The following is a 17,849-nucleotide window of genomic DNA, read 5'->3' as shown; positions in this document are numbered from 1 at the left end:
AAACTGCAAAACAAAATGTAAATATTTTGTAGTTACCTGATGCTGGCTCCTATGGAAAAAACAAAAACAAAAACAAAAAACAAAAACTTTGTCTTATCTTGTGTCGTCTCCCAATTCATGTTTACCTGCAAACACATGGTTTACAGACTTGCAAATGTTCAGAATTGTTCCAGTCAATTATGTGAATATTTACAAGTTAGGCAGAGTTCAGAGAATTGAACTGTTCAAGGACACAGAAAAAGTGGGACAGAATTTTGCAATGAATTCGGGGGGAGGGGCAGCAAGTGGCACAATGGTCAAGGCACTGGACTCCCACATTGGCCAATAGCAGTCTGAGGCCCAGACCCAGTGCCTTGAAACTCACTCTGGGCATGTGTATATGCATGCCCAAAATCCCTAAAGGAGATTGCAGTGTGGCCATCCCCTCTGGAAGGTGATTTCTTGCTTTCTGGCTTTCTTTCTGTCTCTGTGTCTCCAATGAGTACACACATCCTGTAGCAAAAATCTCTCAAAAAAACAAAACCACTGGAAGCAGAGTTGGCGGAGGTGAGAACCAGAAGGAGTTGCTTCAGGATTTTTCATGTCGCTCTAGTGGCAAGGCAGTGAATGTTGCCAGGCTTTTTTATGAGTGTATAAATGAATGGCTTAAATTAAATTTCAGAGTGACTCAAGGTGGTGGGGTGTGAAATTCTGTATTTCTGACAAGTTCCCAGTGATGCTGACACTGCCCCTCAGGCCCCACGTTGGGCCCCCAGTCTCTGTGTTACATAAATGTTCTTTGAAACTCTCAAACCACAGCTGTAAGGAAACTTTGGCAAGCGTGAAATGGGTTAAAAGGATGAACAGACTTGTTTCTGGATAACATCATCTCACTTGACCTGGTAGCAGTGTAGGGCCTGAAATACTCCACTGACAGGACTGAAAGACAGAGGGACTTGCTAGCCATCACCTTTAAAGCAACGATTTGCAAAACCACTCTGAGGCCTCAGTGCATCTGAAGGATGTGACACTCTTGCTGCTTCTTTGACCGGTGATCATCATATAGGGTAGGGCAGAAAAACATTCCTATGCTCTTATCATTAATAGCTTAAAAAGGCCCTTCTCCTCCTCAACTGATTAGCATCTGCTTCCTATTTTTCAGTTAGTGGAAAATGACTGTTCTAAAGTGAAAGGTTTGCATATTTATTATTATCAATGTAACAGACTTTTTCTTCCATAAAGAACTGGTATTTTTATTTTTGTTTTTCTTTTCCATTTTTGTTGTTGTTGTATATAAGTTATGGGGTACAGAGCGATTTTTCAGCATAATGAATAGAAAGTGTAATGATCATATTAGGGTAATTAGTATAGTCATCACCTCAAACAGATCATTCATTACTTTGTGCTGGGAACATTCAAAATTCTCCCTTTTAGCTATTTTGATACACATAGCACTAACTACAGTATCCTACACTTTCTACAGAGCACTAGAGCTTCTTCGCCGAGTCGAGTTTTGTGCCCATGAATGATATCTCCATGCTCCGTTATCTCCTACCCTTCCTAGCCTCTAATCTCCACTGTTCTGTTCTCTACTTTTACAAGGACAACTTTTTTAGTTTCCACATCCGAAGGAAAACACACAATTTTTCTTTTCGTGCTTGGCTTACCTCGCTTAACATAATGTAACAGACATTCTCAATGCTATGCCAGGCAGTTTTAAGCACTGTCCAAATGCTAAATCATTTCATCTTAATGACAACCTTAGAAAGCAAATATTGCTTTCATCTCCATTTAACAGATGATACAAGTCATTAACAGGAAGTAAACAACATGCTCAAGGTCACACACTAGTAGTTGGCAAAGTGAAGACTCAAATCCAGGCCGACTGGTTCTAATTTTGTGTGGTTTCAACCCTACATCAAGCTATCCCTCAACTACGGGGCTAAGATTTGACATTTAAAGGGCAATATTCATTTTAGAAATGACGACATAATTCAAAACTCAACTGCAACTTGACATTGAAATGAAGGCCAAGTTTGATTTTAATGCATCTTCCTCCTCTGCTAATTTTTGCTTTAAAAAAGATTTGGATATAACTTCAAATTTTAAAAAATTACAAAAATAATACAAAGAGCAATTCTATTTTTTTTTTTTAATGTGGAGTCATCAATCTTAAACATTCTGCCACATTTGCCCACTTCTTGATTTTTCGAAAGCTAAGGGAAATGAATGCCTCTCAACATAGTGGACAAGAGTCGTTCCCTTTTGACACCTACCCATCCCCATAGTTTAGCAAATGGGGAATCAGGATGAAGGTGCCTAACCTTGGCCCATGCCTCTCACTTGAACCTTACTTGGCATGTCTTCTTGATAGCTGCTTCATGAAAAGAAATTTCTGGAGATATATCATTAACAGAGAGTGGGTAAAGTCCTCTCAGTCCTAATTCCATGAACATCTTATCCACACACTTAGGAAAGAGAGAAAAAGACATTCACTTCCTAGGTTTGGAATCCCAGGTATGCTGGAAGTTTTGACTGGAAATCCATTTATCAACAAGCTTTTGGAAACCTGACTATTTGTGAGGGTAATATTCACCTGTCACCTAAGTGATACACTATAATTTGGAAGCAAAGAGACAAAAATAAAAAATAGTGTAACCAGTCATTAGGAAAATTTTTAAGGAATCAGGAGATGGCGTAATGGCTATGTGGCTGGACTCCCATGTAGTCGACGGCAGTCCAAGTCCCAGACCCAGGGGCTTAAAACACATCAGGCATGTGTGCATGCATGCCCAAGATCCTCAGAGGAGAATGGAGGGGAAGGGATGGCAGTGTGGCCATCCCCCCTGGGGGTGATTTCTCACTTTCTGTCTCTCTGGCAAGCATATATGCCCTATAGCAAAACATCTCGCTCTAAAAAAAAAAAAAAAGTAAATAAACAAACAAATAAATATCTGCCCAAGAAATCTCAGTCCTGATGGAAATTTTTTTAATCTTTTTTAATTTAGGTTTTTTCACAAAGATTAAAAGCCTATTAAGCCTACCTGCTTTCAGGTGTGTTCACTCTTAAGGAACATTATATTCCATTTATATTTTGTTAACTTTTCTATGTTACAAAACATTTTCCTTGCAAAAGGGCCATGTAAAATCTTTATCATTTAATAACTTCAGGATTAGAATATGTTTTGTACTCATGTTATCTAAAATTGAACTGTTGCAAGTCCTCCTAGGCTCATGAAGTGATTACAGAAAAGATGACCAAATAGGTTGAAGAGAGAGTCTAGGATGGAAGGCAGGAGTATATGAACTTACTTATTTCTCCTTTATTTAGAAGCCTTTATGAAAAGGTTAACTGGAAACTTTTAACAGAGTTTCATAGAAATGTAAAGTGTTCACCTCACTCATGACTGTAAAAGTTAGTAGATACTTATCTACCTAAAATTATTTTTATAGCCATCACTGGTCACAGAAAATGTATTAAAGCATTTCTATTACTTTATTTTACATAAAATATGGCATACATTCTTTGCTAAAATTCAAAATGGAAAAATAAGATTAACTTGCAATAGATTATGATGAACTCAAGTATGATTATTTTTCAAAGATTTTTGCCATAGGGCAAATGTGCTCACAAAAGAGAAAGAGACAGTGAGAGGAAAAGTGAGAAATCACCCCCCAGGGAGTATGGCCACACCACAATCCTTTCTCATCTTTTTCTTCCTGGGATTGTGGGTTGTGGTTTGTGGGCACACACACACATATGCCTGGCATGATTTTCAAGTCATCAGGTCCAGGACTTGAACACAGTTAGCCATGTGGGAGTCCAGTGCCCTAAACCACCATGCTACCTACTGACCCCTCAAGTATGATTTTTTTTTTTTTTTAAGAAGGCAGGTTCTTGCTTTGGAAAGCTAAGGTTTGTTATATGCATAGTAACTCATCACTCTGGATTTCATAAGGTTCTTCAAAGATCTTCAAGGCTCTCCAAAGTCTCTTCCATGTTAAAATTAAGTTCCAAAATTCAGGAAGGATAGCAAAGGTAGCCTAAACACTTAGCAATACACACCTATTTATGTAATTACATCAATGAAAGGATTTTGGTAAATTCAGCATATTAGAAGGGCAAGGGTAATTCAGTCTGTGTCAGGATAGGGGGATAGATGTTTGCCTGTTCTCACTGGCTTTGAAGCCAGTGGACTGTTTCCCCAACCTGCAGAGAACAAGAGTATAGTCATTCTAGGCATATTAGTTTTATAGAGAGAACAAAGTTAAGTACTCAAATAATATTCTGGGCAGAGAAAATTAATCTCTGAATTGGTAAGTGACTTAAGTATAATAATAGTACATTAAATTAATGGCAGAATTTGTTAAAATATTTAAGTAACTATAAAGTGCTATAATATCTCACTTGAATCTGCTGTACAGGGTAAAAAGAACAGACATTAATATCATAACCGTTTACTAAAGGAAGAACGTGGTAGGGAGTTTAAGGCGTAGGGAGTTTAAGGCTTTGCCCAAGGTCTCAGAGTTGTAATAAACTTAAATTTTGATTTTCTAGTGCCAAATCTCATGCTTTGAATCCTTACTATTTTCTAAATAGCGTAACCAGTTATTACTTAAAAAGGTACATCTTTTACTTAGGAAATTGAAAAGTAGACAGGGCTTTTTCAATATTTGAAGAGAATTGCATTAATATTTTATAACTATCAGAGTTCTCTGAATATTTAAAATTCAATTAAAAAAATAACCAGGGGCTTCAAAACATTTTTAGAAACACAGAATTAAAATATGTTTATTTTAGTGCGAAATATTTTGAAATTCATGTATAGGTTTTTCATCAGATGCATTTGCCATGAATTTCTTTTTCTTTTTTTAGTTTGCTAGAGGACATGCGCAAAGACAGACAGAAAGAGAGAGAGAGAGAAGGAAAGTAGGAAATCATCTTCCGGGGATTCTGGCTACACCACAATCCCTTCTCCTCCATTCTCCTCTTGGAATTTTGGGTACACAAGCACACACACCTGGTGTGTCTTGCAGGCTGCCAGATCCAGGATTTGGACCATCATCTGCCATGTGGAATCCAGCTGCCTTAACCTTTTTGCCACCTGCTGGCTCCTGCCATAAACTTTTTGAAGACTCTTCATATAAACACTATTGAACAAAATATTGCATGTTTTTATTCAATAACATTGGATAAGATGCTGCATCATATCAAGTACATTTCTTTCCTTATATTTGCAAAGACTTACTTAAACCAAAAGTAAGCTAGAGAAGCACATGCAGTAACAACTCATCCCAGTCTGTTATTAACCTATAAGAATATAGGAAAACGGTCAGCTTAGCAGCGTCATCGTAATGTGCTGCTCAAGAGATGCTGCATCCATGCGGAGGACTGCAGGTTTGTTCCCCAGTCAGCCTGCACATCCTGGTGTGTGCCCATGATCCTGGCTAGCTGGGAAGGTGGTGGGAGGAATTGTGTGAGACTCTCTTAAGAATTCTAAGTCTCCGGGAACCAGCAGTTAGCATAATGGTTATGTCGCTGGACTCCCACGTAGTCGACCGTGGTTCGTGTCCCGGACCCGGTGGCTTAAAACTTACGCCGGGCGCGTGTGTGTGCGTGCCCAAGATCCCGAGAGGAGAATGGAGGAGAAGGGATTGCAGCGTGACCATCCCCCCTGGGGGGTGATTTCTCGCTTTCTGTCTCTATGTCTCTCTCTGTCTGCCTGGCGAGCGCACGTGCCCTACAGTGAAAATCTCTCAAAAAAAAAAAAAAAAAAAAAAATTCAATTAGCGTAATGGCTATGTCGCTGGACTCCCACATAGTCGACCGTGGTTCGTGTCCCGGACCCGGTGGCTTAAAACTTACGCCGGGCGCGTGTGTGTGCGTGCCCAAGATCCCGAGAGGAGAATGGAGGAGAAGGGATTGCAGCGTGACCATCCCCCCTGGGGGGTGATTTCTCGCTTTCTGTCTCTATGTCTCTCTCTGTCTGTCTGGCAAGTGCACGCGCCCTATAGCGAAAATCTCTCCAAAAAAAAAAAAAAAAAAGAAAGAATTCTAAGTTTCCACTCTAACTCAATATTGTGAGAGAAAAAAACTTAAAAAAAAAAATTAGAAAAAAAACTTTGAACAAAGGTGTGTGTCTCGCTTGAAATGAAGTAACTCAAAAGACACAACGCTGCCAGTTAGTCAACCAGCCAAAAACTAAAAATAACTAGGGACCAGCAGATGGCACAGCGGATTCGCTGCTGGACTCCTACGTGGCTGAGCATGGTTCAAGTCCCAGACGGGGTGGCTTCAAAATCACGCCAGGTGCATGTACATGAGCCCCCAAGATCCTGGGAGGAGGATGGAGGAGAAGGGATTACTGTGTGGCCATCCCTGCAGGAGATGATTTCTCACTTTTCCACTCCCTGTGTCTGTCTCTGTCACTGACTAGTGCATGTGCCTTAAGGCAAAACTTCTCAAAAAAGTAAATACTAAAAATAATTAAGAGCAACATATTATTAGACACTGTGAACAAATTTCACACAAAAAAGGGTGGTCTAGATAATAGCCTAAAAAGAGATAGCAAAGTAAATTGCTTTTCAAGGAAAACATGTAGTAAAGTAAGCACTTAGCAACAGATTTTTTTGGTTCACAGGAAAAATGGAATTGTGTCAAACGAGAAAACTGACGTAAGTCACCCTGAGCAGACAAACTGAGCTCTCTTAATTTAAACTACACAACTGCAGTACCAGTGAAAGGCTAGCTGAAGCAGTAAGTTATTTCCCTCAACAACAAAAACCCTCTAGAAAACGTACTTTTTTTTTAAAATGAAGGTTTCTATGTATGTTCATGTAATCAGAAGATCCCATTAAGGACAGTTCCATGTAAAACTTGAAACAGAGCCAGCAGGTGGTATGGTAGTTAAGGTGCTGGATTCCAGGTGGCAGACCGTGTGCACAACTGGAGCCCTGGACCCAGCGGTTTGAAAAAATGTGTGCATGCATGGCCGAAATCCTGGGAGGACACTAAAGGAGAAGGGACTGTGGTGTGGCCATCCCTATAGGGGGTGAATTCTCTTTTTCTGTCTGTCTGTCTGTCTGTCTGTCTATCTCCAGCAAATGCACATCAAAAAGAAAAAAATAAATAAAACTTGAAACAATCACTACATCAAAAATCAAACAAATTTCATCAAAATCCTTACCTGATTTATGAGAAAGAGAGAGACATAGACAAAGAGCAGCACTTTACTTCGTTTCGCTATGTTTCTTTAATAATTAATCTTCCTTCCAACATACAGAAATATATATTTTTTTAAAAAAAGGGAAGTTTATGTTTGGCAAAGAACACACTGGCAATTACATGGAAAACAACACATCACATATAGAGAGAGACAGAGGGAGAAAGAAAGAATATAAATAAATCATGTATCTCTCTACCTATCCATCCATCCATCCCTCTGTTCATCCACTCATCCATTCATATCTTTATCTATCTATCTACCTACCTATCATATATATCTACCTATTTACCAATACCTCCACTCACCCACCCACCCATCCATCCATTCATCCATCTCTATCTATCTATCTATCTATCTATCTATCTATCTATCTATCTATCATCTATCTGGGAGACATTCTGAGAGAGTACTCAGGAATTAACTTAGTTGGGGTGGGGGAGACATAAGTTGCCCCTTTGACCAAACTTGAGTTAGATTCCTCTGAGCCACTTTCCCAACTTGGCCTTAACCTCTGACCTTCTGTGTCTTATCTGCATCACTACATTTTAGCAACAACCCTGTTAAATCAGTTTAGCAAGAATCCCCACCCTTGATATCTGATCCCCCTCAACACTAACCAAACTCCTCTTCTCTCAGCCCTGGTTTCTTAAAGTTTACTCTTTTTAAAAATTTTTTGGAGAACTTTTTGCTATAGGGCACGTGCTCTTGCCGAAAGACAGAGAGATAGAAAGCAAGAAATCAGCCCCCCCAGGGGGGATGGCCACACCACAATCCCTTCTCCTCCATTCTCCTTTCGGGATCTTGGGCACGCACACACACGCACCTGGCGTGAGTTTAAGCCACCTGGTCCGGGACTTGAACTGCGGTCAGCCTTGGTTTCTGATCACATGGGCCTTCCTTCGGGAATAATACTGGCAAGTCAGAGTAGGCGAATGGCCCTTATCCCTGACACTTCCTTGTGGTATATTTCTACCCACTGAGCCTCACTTTACTTGTGGCTGTAAGTCTCCACTTGCCCATTCTGTAATATACTCAGAAGGGAGCCCAGTTCTCCACTGAGGCCTCTTCCCCCTTTTGCAATAGTCCTAAATGAAATCTGTTTTTGCAGCTTTAACTGTTTTGGGGTACTGTTCTTTTCTTTGACAGAGGATGATATCTTTTTTATTTTTTTGGAGAGGTTTTTGCTATAGGGTGCGTGCACTCGCCAGACAGACAGAGAGAGACATAGAGACAGAACGCGAGAAATCACCCCCCAGGGGGGATGGTCACGCCGCAATCCCTTCTCCTCCATTCTCCTCTCGGGATCTTGGGCACGTACGCACACGCGCCCGGCTTGAGTTTTAAGCCACTGGGTCGGGGACTTGAACCGTAGTCGACTACGTGGGAGTCCGAGGACATAGCCATTACGCTAATTGCTGGTTCCCATTATCTTTTGTTGTAAAGAATTAGCATTTTCAGATAACAATGCTCTAAACCTCACTGTCCTTTTGAGGTTTTTCAATACTTTTTCACAACTATTTTATCTTATCCACAAAATAGTATGGGGAGGGGATGTTAAAGCAGGCATTTTCCCTCCTTTTCTCCAGCTTGTAGAATTGAGGTGTAGAGAGACCAGAATCCAAGAAAATGAATGTGAAGCCACGGTCTTACAACTTCTAACCCTAACCTGTTTCCACCAGGGTAGAGCTACTTCTCTAGGGGATGTGGATCAGAAGGTTGTTAACTGTGGATCTAGAAGACAAAGTAATTTTTCTGGCTGTTGAGTCAAACTTTGTGCCACCAATAAATTAATAATATGGATACATACATATAAAAGAAAAATCACAAAAACAAGGAATTTGAAAAGACCAGGGAAAGAAACAAGTCCAGGCTGGTTTTTGTATTTAAAGTCAGAAACTTCTAAAACTGAAAACTGAAAACTATGGGACTTTGAATAAAGAACAAAACACTCTTTTGAGTGTTTGTTAAAAATTAATCTCATTAAAAGGATGAGATTTTAATATAAAGTGCCTGCCTCATTGGCTGCCATTTGGTAGGGACTTACACAAATGTTTCACTTTCTTTTATTTAGGAAGACATGCTCCATGGTTTAATTTTTCAACTGCAAAACTAGATTTTAGCATCTGCTGTTTTGTAATGATGATTTAAGAAACATTATTTAAACATGAAAGGATAATTGAGAGAGTTGAAAGAACATGTAATCAAATCCCAATATCCATGTATGTAATATAAATACAATGGTTATGGTTCAAATGATAAAAGAAAAATCAGTGTGTTTTGTTTTGTTAAACATGTGAATTAAATGTTTCTAAGTTTTGTTCTGCTCTGAAATTATGATACTATTGTAGATGGGAGAAAAGGACAAAACTCTTCCTATATTTCCACCTCCCTCTTCTTTCTAGAATATTAAGCTAAGATTACAAAATGCTGTTTAGATCACATTTACAAGTGGTAGTGGTGATGGGGGGGAGGGTGGTTCTTTAAAAAATCATGTTCAGGGGCTGGCAGGTGGCATGGTGGGACAGTTGGACTCCCACATGGCTAATCGCAGTTCGAGTCCTAAACCTGGCAGCTTGCTTTCTCACTTTATTTCTCACTCTCTCTTTCTGGTCAACCTCAAAAATAAAATAATGACAATGAATAAAATTAAATCAAATCATTCTTAAAAATAAACAGTCATGTTCAGGGTCTTCTGTGCAGTAATTAAGCACTGTGCACTGCCAGTTTGGACCCCATATGGCTGACTTCTGTTTGAATCCTTGCCCTGGCAGCTTGAAAGACCCACTAGGCGTGTAGCACAAGTGCCCCAAATCCTAACAGGATGCAGAAATAGAGGAAATGGGGATTGTGGTGTGACCATGTCCTGTTGAAGGGTGCTCTGTCTCTCTCTGTTGAACACACATACCTATTAAAACAAACAAAAAATCATGTTCTTCCAGAAGACATTCCCCTATACTCGCCTCTCACCTATTCTGACACAGTAGGGACTGGGTGGGAAGTCGCTTCTTCAAGGAAGCACCAGTCTTCTTTCTGTCTCACTTTGCCTCTTGCTTAATCAGGACTGGATTTGCCAAATGCCTCTAGGTCTGTTCCTAGCTAGTTTTTTTTTTAATTTTATTTTTGCTTAATTTGTTGAGAGAATGCCTGCCCTCGGGCATGCAAATTATAGTAATTAGTGATAAAATTTGAGAAACTTTTTCCCTGGAGAGCTTAAATATAAATCCTGTTTCCAGCCAAATTATCAAGGCTGTTCACATCAAGGATTATGTTGATTAGGACATGAGCAAAACTAATTAATAAAGTGGCTCCATGTTTCCCATTTGCCGTCTTCCCTTGTGCGCAAGCCTCTCGGTACCGTGAAGGGGAAGATTAGCTGTGCTTCGGTGCACGTGTTACGTGTGTGCGTATGTTGGGATGTTGTTTGTGGGCATTACTGAAGCTGCTGGCTGTAATACCATCTAAATATTAAAATTATGTCACCAGCGCTAACAACCTAATGTTATTTTGTGGAAGGCACAATGGAAATGTAACAAAGAAAATCAGGCAGGGCTGGAGAGTTAGAGGTCGACTGAGGCAATATTAACACATAGATCACTGTTAAATTTAAAAGCTCAAACTAAGATTTGATAATCAAACTTAGAATGTTTGCAAGGAAGTTTACAAATATTACTGTAGTGAGTAAATTTCTTAGTTCCAAATATAAAACCGACTTAAATGGGAGTGCTTAAGTGGCAAGTTTTTCTACCAAAAAAAACAAACAAACAAACAAACAAAAAACTAAAAACTAAACAATATTATTATTCCTATTGTTATAAATGCCCTGGGTGCACATGTTAGGGTATTTTGTGTGTGTGTGTGTGTGGAGGGTGGTAATTTGGTGTGTATGAATTGTATACCTGTGTGGTACATGAGTGTATGTGTGTTTGGTGTGTATGAGTTGTATACCTGTGTGGTACATGTGTATATGTGTGTTTGGTGTGTACGAGTTGTATACCTGTGTGATACATGTGTGTATGTGTGTTTTATTGGGAATGATAACCAAGGGGGTCAGGACCATTTCTAACTGTAAAAATGTGTGGTAGTGGCTCAAAGAGGCACAGAAAACCAAGGACCCAAGCTGTGACAATGGCAGAGTCGCTAAAATAAAGGTTTCTAACAATTACATACATATAAAAATTCATGTCTGGAGCACTGGGTGAGTTACAATACAGTCAGAAGCGTAAGTCTTTCTATTTGTGTTTAGGCCCACCTCAGTGTTGACAGCAACAAATGATGCCACTTCCACAGTGATAAGAGAAAAACGGGTCACCTACAAAATCGTTACTTTTGTGAGAGAGCTGTGGCGTAAGGCAACCAAGTCAACCCTATTCCAAAGAGAAGAAAGCCTCTTTGAGGAAAGACAGGACACACACACTGCCCCACCACTGGCACAGCATGTCATAGAGAGATGGTGACCATCCCAGCATGTAAGAAGAAAACAGCTAACATCTTAACTGGGGAACTACTTTCTCCGACTAGACTTGTCAATCATAGTGGCCAACTCCAGGACTAGGCCCCTTCATGGAATCCTCATGTGACTACAGCAACATTCAAACTTCTGCAAAGTATATTTTATGCTCTCACACACTATGCTATAGTGGGAAGATTGACAAATGCAATACATTTCAGATAGACATGGTCTTAATCTCATCTTCCTCATTTTATCTTCTTTTGAAGATCTGTTTGAAATCCTACAATAAATAATTTTCAAATCTTTCATCTTGCCTGTGGTTGTTTGGATATGGAAAGAAAAATAAAAAGAGAGATGAGAGAATTTAGCAAGCGGAGACAGCTACTTTGCTTCTCAGATTAAAATAAAATAAAAGAGGTACTCCACAGTGAAAATTCAATGAATCATTGTGGTGAACTATTATTTATTTCCACTGAACTATTGGAAGTTGATCTCTGTATACGGGACCTTCTATATACAAATATCAAAAGCTAATTGCCAACAATCTTCATATTTAACATTTAACAAATCAATTCCCATCTAAGGAATGCCAGTCACTGACCTCATTAGTACTACCTGCACATCAATAATGGCAATAGGATTTGACCAGTTAAAGAAGTTGTATGTTTTCATTTTAAGTCATACTAAACCGAACATGACATGCTTCATTGACAACAAGATCATCACAGTTCTCCATGCCAGCAAAACCAAATGACTTACAAGATGTCAATTCTGGAATTAATTATAAAATGATACCATAGAACATTCTGAAAACAAGTTGCGATTTTTTTTAAGCTTACTTTCCCCATGAATAAGAGAGACAGAGACAGAAAAACAAGGAGACAGATATGCCGAACAAGGTCCTTACATCACGATCCATCTTCATGTCACCTGGTATGGTTCATGGGCATATATATATATGCATATGCCCAGCATGTACAGGGCAACCTATGGACACAAACCTAGGATTCCTCTCATGTGGGTCCACTCATGCTACCATGGAACCACCATGGGTCTAGCCTCCAGGTATGAGAGTTTTATATACACATTTAGAGCATGAGCTTGGCTGCCTGGGTCAGCATTAGCTTTTCCTGTTAGCTGAAGAGCCTTGGGATAAGTTACGAGTTTTCTCAGCTCAGTTCTCTAAGCTACAATACTTGGATGTTAATAATTAAATCATAGGGATTGTCGTGAATATTAAACAACCAAATCCATTTAAGCAATAGGCCTGGCACATAGACCAGGCTATCAATACCATGAAAGGCAACCAAGTCTAGTATTACCTTTCGCTATCATCCTTACATTGCAGAGGCAAAAACATCACCTCAGAATAGTTACAATACTTATTTAAGGAAACACAGCTATAACATAACAAATGCAGGCCTAAAATATGAGTTTAATGCCTTCTAGATTTTACTCTTTATAGTAACCTTTTTTAAGCTCATAATTTGGTTTACATATGTTATCTGAATCATCAATGTTTTGATTAAGTCTTTTTCAAGATCAAGAACAATAAATTTATGTAAAACAGAAGAGACCAAGTTTATGTACTTTTTAAAAAAGTATTCCATAAACTCATGGATTACAAGAAAACCGAAGATAACCCAAAATAAATTGCAGCTGTAATCAAATACATACTCATTGGACATACTAAGCATATTGTTTCAATTAATGGTGACATATAAAAACAATTTTTCTCTTTTATTTTCTCTAACATCTCAACATGAAATTGGTCATTTAAATTGCAATTACAGAAGCAAATATATTTGAAGCATCGTCACAACTGACAAGGCTATATACCAATTAAAGCAACACTTTTTTTGCAGCAGAAAAAAATAGAAACACTGAATGTCAGAATACTTACTGCAGCTTGTCGATGGGTGTTGGACAATATTCCGTGAATCTTCACTTTGTCTTTTTCCATTTGGTCTATGTTTACCCACAAATCCCGGCTGGCAGAATCAGATGGACCGTAAATCCGAGATATATAGTAATTATGGTCTGTGTCTTCCTGCAATAATAGAGAATAATGTATGTCAAGAATAGAGATATGGTCCTAAAAACACTTTTAAAAAAATCTTGAAATTGGAATTATTAATAGTCTTAAAATGGCCAAATGGTTGAAATAACTTCTAATAGAAGTGAATTAAGATGAAGATAATCCTCTCCAGAAGAAACTGCCAAATATACAAAACTTAGAAGCAAATGTATATTCTGTAAGCAGTAGTCTTTCTTGCCATGATAATGAGAGAGATCTTTCTATAGTTGTCATCGAAAACACCTCTTTTAGAACTGTTTACTGGAAACCTGAGCTATACTTACTACTGAATGACAACAAATTCTAATTCCTCTTCTTTAAAAATAAGGTTGTATCTGGGACCAGCAGATGGCATAGTGGTTATGATACTGGATTTTCGTGTAGTTGACCATGATTTGAGGTCTGACCCAGCAGCTTAAACACACATCAGGCACATGTGCATGTGTACCCAAAATCCAAAGAGGAGAATGGAGGAGAAGGGACTGTGGCATGGCCATCCTGCCTGGGGGCAGATTTCTCCCTTTCTGTCTCTCTCTGTCTCTTCAGTGAGTGTACCCACCCTATAACAAAAATCTCTCAAAAAAAAAAAAAAAAAAGGAAGAAGGAAAAGAAAAATAAGGCTGTATCAGGGCCTGCTTTTGGTTAACAGTCCTAGAAATGAAGATAATGTATTTCTCTGCTTAATTTGGGGTTATTAAATTCTACTTTTATTTGAGTCTTCATTATTGGTATCATCATCATCATGAAGCCTGTCACAAAGACTTTACTTTCCATATTTCCCACTCAACAAAAAGTGTCAACTTTTGTAAAGGCAATTTTGCTGAGAAACACTTAGAAAAATAATAATACAATTCTTGGCTAATTCTGATTGCAATTTTATTTAAAAAAATCAGGAAATAGAAAGGACCAGCAGTTGGCATAATGGCTATGACGCTGGACTGCCACGTAGTCAACCAAGATTCAAGTCCCAGACCCAGTGGCTTAAACTCAAGCTGGGCAGAGAATGGAGAAGGGATTGTGGCATGGCCATCCTCCCCGGGGGGTGAGTTCTTGCTTTCTGTCTCTGTCTCTCTCTGTCTTTCTGGCGAGTGCACGTGCCCTATAGCAAAAACCTCTCAAAAATAAATCAGGAAATACAATTATGCTTATACATTTGAGGAGTCACTGGATACAATATGTTTTACAATATTTAGGTAATTAGAAAAAATAAGAGGGCTATGATTTGAATAAGATCTAGGATACGAATTTTGTCTAATGCATTTGTGCTACCTTAGCACTAAAAAAATGAAATACAATTATTCTTGAGATACAATAAAAATGAAAACCTCACATGCTTTTTCACAAGACATAATTATTAATCAATATTATATGTATATATAGACACACATATATGTGAATATATATATAAACACATGCACACACACACACACACACACACATATATATATATATACAGAAAGAAAGAGCCAATTCAAATAATATTCAAAGTAGTATTCTAAATAGATTTGCCTCTTAACTAAATAACATAGGGTCCAAAATACCAATGTTGAGTTTCTATTTTACAATAAATATCCTAGGAATAGCTCCAATTATACTCTGGGTATCACATACAAATTATCTATACACCCACATGAAAGAAAAGAAATATCTGCAGACAAGAAGAAAAATAGGAATGCAAAGAAAGAAGCAGGAAAAAGATCCCACATATCCAAGAGAGCCTCTGTGTCCAAATGGGTTTTTGGCCTTTCCTCCCAGATCATTATAACACTGATGATGGAGTGGATTCTCTAAAGGCAAAGAGCACTGGGGTTGTATCTCCAGTGTGTATTCAACTCCTCTTGTTCACCACTGGAAGCCTCTGAGGCAGATATCTTCCCTGGCTTTAGGCACAAGCTATTTTGCACATGTCATTCTACTGGCCACAGTGGTTGGAGGACATGCATGAGCACATAACCTAAGGAGGACCAGATAGTGAGATATTAGGACATTAGGCAGAGAGAAAACAATTTCCTCATTCTGAATGCTACGTATAGGTGTGAGACTTGGAACTACTGCCTCTATCTTGCTACTATAAGGAATTCCTGCCTGAAGATACAGTAAGAACCATGAACACTGTTAAAAAAAAAAAAAAAAAAAAAGCCAGATCTATGATCAAGAATATCTAAATGTGTTGAGACCAGTAGGTGGCGTAGGAGTTAAGGTGGCATGGACTCCCACATGGCTGACCAAAGTTCAAGTCCTGGAACTGGGGGCTTGAAAATCACACTAGGCATGTGTATGTATGTCCAAAAGCCCAGGAGGAAAATGAAGGAGAAGGGATTGTGGTGTGGCCATCCCCCACAGGGTATGATTTTTCACTTTCCCTTTCCTCTCTCTCTTTCTCTTGAGAGTGCATGTACCCTAGGTTAAAAAAAAAAAAAAAAAAAAACTAAAAAAACAAACAAAAACAAACTAAATGTGACCTACTGCTGGACTTGTTTATTTTGACTTACCATTAAATTTCTTCTATTGTTAAATCACCTTGAGTTGGGTTACTATCTACCAAAAGAATCCTAACTGAAAAACAGGTTTATCTTATTTACAACCAAACTTACGCAATAACTAAACTTAAGCAACATTAAATAAAACAATCATGACAGGTTTATAAGTCTCAATAACAAACACCTCTCATTCAACTCTGGTATTTCTAAGTAATCACATAGCAGAAATAGAAGCTTGTATTTAACCTGCAAGAAAAAAATCAGGTCTGAAAAACAGAAAGAGTCATTTACTTTTTGTTTGAGAGGTTTTTACTATAGGGCGCGTGCGCTCGCCAGACAGAGAGAAACATAAAGACAGAAAGCGAGAAATCACCCCCCCAGGGGGGATGGCCATGCTGCAATCCCCTCTCCTCCATTCTCCTCTCGGGATCTTGGGCACGCACGCACACGCGCCCGGCGTGAGTTTTAAGCCACCGGGTCCGGGACACGAACCGCGGTCGACTACATGGGAGTCCAGCGACATAGCCATTACGCTAACTGCTGGTCCCAGTCATTTACTTTTTGATGAACAGAATGAAGGGGTGGTTTTGGAGAAAACATTCAGTGACTTTAAATAAAAAAAATTTCCAATCCCTATTGTTAGTATTATAAACATTTTTAGATGAATTATGTAACAGTTTCTATGGTGCTATCAAGTTTCTGTAAAATTACTAAATATTCTCTTTAAAATTTTGAACTTTCAGAATAAAGCTCAGTATAATTGCCGAGGTCAACATTTGTAAAATGAACTTAATATTGTCTTTAATACTAAGTTTCTATACTTAGTTAAGAAATGGTCTTGAAAGTAAACATTAAAAAAAACAAGAATACTACTTTAAAGGATGGATTATATGCAAAACTATGTGATTTCTGACTCATAACAACATATTGATGTGGCTATATAAAAATACACTTTCATACTTGCTTAAATCAGAGCTGTCAAAAGCAATATCACATCTTTGAAATTATTGAAAAGCTAAAGACTAGAGCTTGCTATTTGACTTCTATAGCTCAAGCTTGCCAAGTTGTCATGGCAACTTTTATTGAAAGAGGAAGAAAATTTATTGTTTACCTAGGAATGTAGAGACACAAGTTGTTAAATTCCAAAGAGGTGTTTGGCTTTGATATTCAGGAAAGCCATAAAATAGACTTTCAAAAATATGACATTTTAGTACTACTAAATTATTCAAACCATGTCTTGTCCTTTTTTAGGAGTAATGGTACTTAAAGAGTTGTCAAAAGCCTCTCTGGTCACAATGATTTTTATTTTCTGTTTCAAGGCAAACTATTTCTAACACCATAGAACATAAAACAAAGCCCTCCTGTGATATGCCTAGTTGCCAATTCATTTAGGAAACCAACTGTTACTGAAAGTAGATGGCACAATAGGTGGCTATAAATCCTATAAATCCACTTCTCAGAAATGCCTGGAAATGTGCAGCTGTAGACTGAGGGCACACTGCAGAAACAGAGACGAAAAGTCATCACGGTTGCAGCTCAGCCATTCAAGAACAATCAGTCGGTATATCCCCAACTCAAATGCAACTTTCTCTTGGATTAGGGGTGCTAAGTTGATTTTATGATGGATAATTTTTGCA

At 38.5% G+C, this 17,849-nt stretch overlaps 1 protein-coding gene across 1 annotated transcript in view; it reads right to left on the bottom strand.

Annotated features, from left to right (window-relative positions):
* PLXDC2 (plexin domain containing 2) overlaps nucleotides 1-17,849 on the bottom strand; it is a 520,858-nt gene that overhangs the window by 251,752 nt on the left and 251,257 nt on the right. Inside the window, exon 3 of the mRNA XM_006141612.3 lies at nucleotides 13,559-13,705. Within this exon, the coding sequence (XP_006141674.1) occupies nucleotides 13,559-13,705 (147 nt within the window). The remainder of the gene's footprint in view (nucleotides 1-13,558; nucleotides 13,706-17,849) is intronic.

This window comes from Tupaia chinensis, unplaced genomic scaffold, assembly GCF_000334495.1.
Source record: "Tupaia chinensis unplaced genomic scaffold, TupChi_1.0 Scaffold000060_1, whole genome shotgun sequence".
NCBI classification, from domain to species: Eukaryota; Metazoa; Chordata; class Mammalia; order Scandentia; family Tupaiidae; genus Tupaia; species Tupaia belangeri.
This window is presented reverse-complemented; position numbering and strand designations above follow the sequence as displayed.